At 50.2% G+C, this 6,123-nt stretch overlaps 1 protein-coding gene across 1 annotated transcript in view; it reads right to left on the bottom strand.

The window, feature by feature from the left end:
- Nucleotides 1-5,065, bottom strand: part of Copg1 (COPI coat complex subunit gamma 1) — a 30,451-nt gene extending 25,386 nt beyond the window's left edge. The window contains exons 1-7 of the mRNA XM_050165423.1: nt 4,909-5,065; nt 3,817-3,869; nt 3,047-3,127; nt 2,746-2,817; nt 2,510-2,589; nt 619-694; nt 334-426 (exon numbers count right to left, since the gene is read on the bottom strand). Of these exons, the coding sequence (XP_050021380.1) occupies nt 334-426; nt 619-694; nt 2,510-2,589; nt 2,746-2,817; nt 3,047-3,127; nt 3,817-3,869; nt 4,909-4,945 (492 nt within the window). The 5' untranslated portion in view covers nt 4,946-5,065. The remainder of the gene's footprint in view (nt 1-333; nt 427-618; nt 695-2,509; nt 2,590-2,745; nt 2,818-3,046; nt 3,128-3,816; nt 3,870-4,908) is intronic.
- Nucleotides 5,066-6,123: the final 1,058 nt, after the last annotated feature.

The raw sequence follows: 6,123 nt of genomic DNA, 5'->3' as shown, positions 1-6,123 counted from the left end.
ACATCATTAGAAATGGGCTAGTCCAGGTGCGAGAATTAGCCTGTAAGGGCTAGAGTTCATGGGCCAAGCAGTTCTTAAATGAATACAGTTTGTGTGTTGTTATTTCAGGCATGAGCTAGCCAAGCGCCCGGGGTGTTGGGGACGCAGCCCCGCCGCTCCTATTTCAACAAATCCTGGTCCTAACAATCTGCCATCTAAGGGGGTGGGGGTGTCAAAGACACTCAACCCAGCTCTTCCCAGTGGACCCAGAGTTTCTGGATCTGTTCTAACAAGACTCTCAGTTTATTCTACCTTCAATCCACACCCCTGCAGATCCCAGTCACAGCTACATACCAGGGAAGACACGAGGGCAGAGCTGGAGACGCTGGGTACCTTGTCCACAATCGCTTGTTTCATGTAGCGCTCAACAGCCTGCAGCATGGTACTCTGTAGTAGGAGAAGGTGATGGAGCTCAGGCATGGAAGCCTTGGAACGCAGAGCAAAGTAAACACATTCAGAAGCTCCTATGAGACACTCCCACCCCGCTCCTCCACTCCATTCAGACAGCTGCAGATAACCAAGGGTGTGCTTGGGACAAGGCCTCACTTGAGAGCCTAGGAAGAGTGTGGAGGAACTCACATCAGTGATCTGGCAGAGGGCTCGCACCGCAGGGCCTCGGTAATTATCTTCCTTCCCGGTCATGTCTTTTGTCAGGCTGCCATGGAAAGGAAGCACTGTTGACATGTGGGGTCCCGGGCCATCCTCCTCTAGTCTACCCCATCCCCGCCTGGATTTACCACACCAGCCTCCTAAGTACTGCTCCCTTCTGTTCTCACCCTTCCAAGCCAAGCTCCAGGGAGTTACAGAACTCAAAACAGAGCTGGGCACGGTGGCACACACTTGTGATCCCGGCACTCCGGAAGTACAGGCAGCAGGATCACCACAAGCTCAAGGCTTCCTAAAACATCACACTGTGCAGCTTCCCAGTGAGCTGTCCTCTCCTCTCAGGCCTTTTCATGTGGGGTGGTTCAGCCGGGACCTCAGCCCTGCAGAATCCAGACCATTCTGGAGGCCTTTTAGGGTCAAAGCCAAGCTGGTGTCTTCTGTTCTGCCTTCACAGCCCATTACAGTTCCACAAACCATGCTGAAGTCCATCTTATCAGCCTGGCTGCCTGGTTAGTTGCTTGTAAACCCTGAGGCTGCAGAGGCTATGTTTTGCCAAAGTTTCCTCCAAAATTGAAATACTCCATCTTGCAAGGAAGCTTCTTAAGCAGGAATGGAAACAACTTAGAATATATTCAGGAAGTCCCCGAAACTGACCAGATTCACTAGGCCCTTCCCTGCCAGAGTGAGCAATAAAAGCCGAGAGTCCCTCTAGACCAAGAGCTGAACTGCACAGAAGACGCTCAGAGCAGACCGGCTGCCTGGAAGAAGCAGAAACCCGCCAAACTGCCCGGAAGAGGTAAACCAACTGAGGCACCTGGAAAACATACTCCAACCTGCTGACCTGCCTACAGGCTATGCAATGTGCTCTGGGTTCCCAGCTTTGGGAGCTGTCACCCATGCTGGGGTGGGCTTTGGTGGTAAAACTGTCTCTGAGTCATTTCTGCTCCTGTAAGCAACCCCAATAAAACTCATTGGTTCACCAAACTGGACTTTGGATGTTTTGGGTTTCCTATCTTGGCTGAGTAGATGAGTGTGTTGCGTTTCTCCAGGAAAAGCTTTGCCACATACACCATGGCTTTCTTGTTTGCTACTATACTGCCAGAACCACACAGGGACTGATAAACATTCAGCATCATCTTTCTAAAAAAAATTTTAGGATTTACTTTTATTAGTTTTAGTAATGTGTAGGTGCCTGTGTCTGCATGTGTAAATGAGAGCAGGTACCCTTCAGCACATCAGATTCCTCAGAAGCCGGAGTTGCAGATGGTTCTACACCTTCTGATGTGCGGGCTAGGAACTGAACCCAGGTCCTTTGAAAAGGCAGCAATCGTTCTTAACCACTGAGCCATCTCTCCTGCCCCAGTAAATATCAACATAATGCAACTGACCATGGCTGTGTGGACCCCTCCTTGCATAGCAGTGTAAGAAGAAATAGGAGTTTTGTTGTATTTTGTGTGATTGTTCTGTGTTTTGGTTGGGGGTTTTGTTTTGGGTTTTTTGTTTTGTTTTTTGTTTTGAGACATCTTGCTGTGTAGACCAAGTGCCATGATTACACGTGTGCACGATCAGATCATGTCCAGCTTTGACTCCCAGTTCTCAAGGACACTGTATTAGTATCATCTGTCCCTAACTTACTCGGCCTAATGCAGACACCAGTGCTTGGCAAGCAGACAACTTCATAAACTCCTTGCATTGTATTTCTTTCCCTGAGTTCATTGAAGACTTTCTGAGAGCCCATGCTGGCTGAGCTGCCTAGGTAGGAGGAAGGGAAACAGGGCCAGAACACTCTTGAAGCTGGCATGGGGTGGGTCTAGGAGGAAAGGGCCCTGGCCATCAGAGGAGCCGTCCCCTACCCAAGACTTGCCTGCTGGTAACAATGATGACATCCTCTGCTATGCAGGACATCTCCTTGATGGTCAAGTAGCACATGCGGCGGAGTGTGGGCTGAAAAGATAGAGTTTGCCCTGTCAATCCTGGTCAGCGAGAGGTCAGAGTCAGGAGAAACCTGCCATCCGTGGACGGCAGTCATGCTGATGGGCGGTCCTCCCACCACCAGCACAGGTGTCACATGTCCAGAGAAGCAGGGACTGATGTACTTACATCATTGGACTGAAAGAGCTTCGTCATGGCAAAGAAAGCCTCCGTTGCTTCTGTGGTCCCCAGGTGCTCCCCCTGTGGTAATCATAAAGGAAGCCTCAGTTTTAGACGGATCAGTCAGGGTAGACCTCTAGAGCCTGCGGAGGGACTCGAGGCAACAAATCAGAGCTGGAAACTCAGAGGACCCAGGACTGGAGTTTTGGTTCCAACCATAGAGTTGTCAGAAGCTTAGGGTACATCCCCATTTACAATCCCCCATGCCCACCCCCCATACCCGTATTCCCTGCCACCCTCATCTTGTTACCTGGTTTATGAGGTAAAGGATCTTGGTGAGGATGTGGGCACATTTCCGAGGGTTGATAGGAGTTTCGTTAAAGACCCGAGCCTGTGAGAAAGCAACCGTTACCTCCAGCCTAGTATACTTTCCTTCCTTCAGCAACCCTCAGTTCATGAAAGGTCTGGAGAACCACAGGGTGTATATTAACTCATTAGTCCAGATAAATGTATTCTCCAAGGGGCTGGAGAGATGGCTCAGAGGTTAAGAGCACTGCCTGCTCTTCCAAAGGTCCTGAGTTCAATTCCCAGCAACCACATGGTGGCTCACAACCATCTGTAATGGGGTCTGGTGCCCTCTTCTGGCCTGCAGGCATACACACAGACAGAATATTGTATACATAATAAATAAATATTTAAAAAAAATGTATTCTCCAAATAGAGTTTATTTTTCTTCCTTTCTTTCTTTTTTATTTTATTTTATGTTTATTGGTGTTTTGCCTGCATGGATATCTCTGTGAGGATGTCAAAAGCCCTGGAACTGGAGTTACAGACAGTTGTAAGCTGTCATGTGGGTGCTGGGAATTGAACCCAGGTCCTCTGGAAGAGCAGTCAGTGCTCTTAACCACTGAGCCACCTTTCCAGCTCCAAGTTCATTTGTCTTAACTCATCTACTAAGCATACAACCAAGTCTTTGTGCCGACTGACAGCGAATATAATGAACAACCAACACTCTACACGTTAGTATTCTGACAGCGTGGCAGGTGTGTCTGACCAGACAGACAGGTGTGATGAACTTGCCTCTTGGAGTACAGCGCTCTTCTCCAGGTGCTGAAGGGGGTTGGAGCCTCCACCTACAGTGAACAGAGAAGACTGATTACAGGTTGTGATCCTGAGTTAATTTCTTCCTATTCTTTTTTGAGACCGAGTCCCATGCTGGCATTGAATGTAGCGGAGGACAGTCATAAGCTTCTGATCTTCCTGCCTCCACATCCTGGTTTATGTGGTGCTGTGGATCAAACACAGGGCTTCATGCATGCTAGGCAAGCACTCTACCAACTGACTTACATTCCCAAACTGTGACCCTCAACTTCAAGACTCTGCCAAACACAGGGAAGGGGAAGAAGCCTCTATTATCTACCACATGTTCCATCCACTATGTTCCAGGTTCCACTATGTCTATAAATCCTGTTAAGGGAACTCCCTTCACAGTCACCCGACACTGTTTCTGGGCCTCTTCTGATGCCACGTTTTGCATTCATTTATGCAACCAGAACCTGAGTGAGCTTATGTGCCAGTAACAACCAACACTAACTAACCTGTGGCGTGAGTATCCCTGACAACAGATGCTACATGTCTAATTAATTATGTGTGTGATTATATGGTTGCTATCTGGTCCCTCCACGATATGACCATTCTAACATTCCTACTGCAGGCACCAGGCATCCCCACTGGCTTTAGCTACGGCAATATCAAGATCCATGAAGTGCCTGATGTTTAGTATATGTAGTTTATTGAATGAATGAAACAGGGTTCTTAGCTGCAGGACTGGTTACGCCCAGACTGGCTGGTACCAACGCAGCTCTGGCAAATACCAAAAAGTCGGATGGAAATACAAGGGAGCATCCAGGCCGGGACCCTCCTCTTATCAGATGGGGAAACTGAGGCCCAGAGAGGAGCGTGACCCGCACAAGGTCACGCAGCAATCCTGGCCAGAGCTGGCTAGTGCGAACAGCACGTCCTCTCCGAGGACAGCTACGGACCTGCGCACAAGCCCCTGCCCCTTTTGGGCCCCGGCGCTGGTTCTGACAGTGGCCCGGAAAAGGGCGCCCAGGAAGGTCCCAGGAATCTGCGCGAAGATCTGGCCTCCCCAGGCTTTCAAGGATCCCTCACCCGACTCCTCGTCCTTCTTGTCGAATTTCTTCAACATGGTGTCAGCGGAAGCTCCACGCAGGAGGGAGATGCTCAGAGAAGCGGTAAGTGCAGCTTCTCCCAGCGGCTTCCGTACTCCCGCCCGCCACGTAGCCCTGAGCACTGCGCTGTGGAATGCGCTTGCGCGCTGGGTGCTTTGCGCCTGCGCACGACCGCGCCCACCTTACTCTTTAGGCACTGGGAGAGCAGGGACGACCGACCTGGCTGCGTGGAGGAGGGCGGAAGGGGAGGGCTGAGAATGTTGATCAAATGGGCGTGGCTTGGCACTGGGGGCGGAGCCCTGGACCTGAAGTTGAAGGCGCTCCACCTCGGCGCCCCCGTGCGTTCCTGGTGTTTGCAGTTGCCCTGGCTGAATTTAAAGGGCGTTCTGGCGTGGGAGTTACAGCATAGCGCGTTGGCCCCATGAATGTTCCCTGTTATTGTCTGTAGTCTTTTTCCGGAAGCCTCACCAACTGCTCTGCTTTGTCAGTCTCTCTCTCCTGTTTATCCTTCCTTTCTGAGTCACGGTCCAACATCATGTATTTTAATTTCTCGCTTTATTGATTTTCATGCACTACCGTAGATAATGTTGTGTCTAGTAGTTGCTCAGTAAGTTCTTGTTGAGTGAATTCTTGCATGGAATTACTTACATCTGCCCGTCCTGTGCAGACTGCTGTTCTTGGCTAGCCATGGGAGGAGGATCAGCATCACACCTCGCTGCTGCATTTGGACTTTTGAGTGTTTAACTGCTCCTTCCTGTGGACTCAGGGAAACTCCAGTGAAACGAAGGTTCACCCTGCTACACGATGATAACACAGGCCACGGGTGGGTTAGGGTGGGAGGGTACTGCGGCTGGGTGGTCCATCTGATGCCTTGGTGAAATCATCCAACATCAACAGGCCAGAAACTTGTTTACCATCTTTAATCCAGACCTCACTCCTTATCTAGTGGAAAGCACCCAAAATAATTAATCAAAATTGTTCAGTGCTGGGGTTTGATAAAAGAAATTGTGGCACATCTGCCTCCTTTAGAAGGGATCATTTGAACTGGTCTTGGAGATTGGTTAAAGCCAGGGCTACACAGAGAAAACTTGTCAGGAAGGAGGGAGGGAGGGAAGAAAAAAGGGAAGAAGAGAGGGAGGGAGGGAGGGAGGGAGGGAGGGAGGGAGGGAGGGAGGGAGGGAGGGAGGGAGGCAGG

The sequence above is a fragment of the Alexandromys fortis genome, unplaced genomic scaffold, assembly GCF_014885135.2.
Source record: "Alexandromys fortis isolate MF-2015 unplaced genomic scaffold, M_Fortis_MF-2015_v1.1 scaffold_158, whole genome shotgun sequence".
Lineage (NCBI taxonomy): Eukaryota > Metazoa > Chordata > Mammalia > Rodentia > Cricetidae > Alexandromys > Alexandromys fortis.
This window is presented reverse-complemented; position numbering and strand designations above follow the sequence as displayed.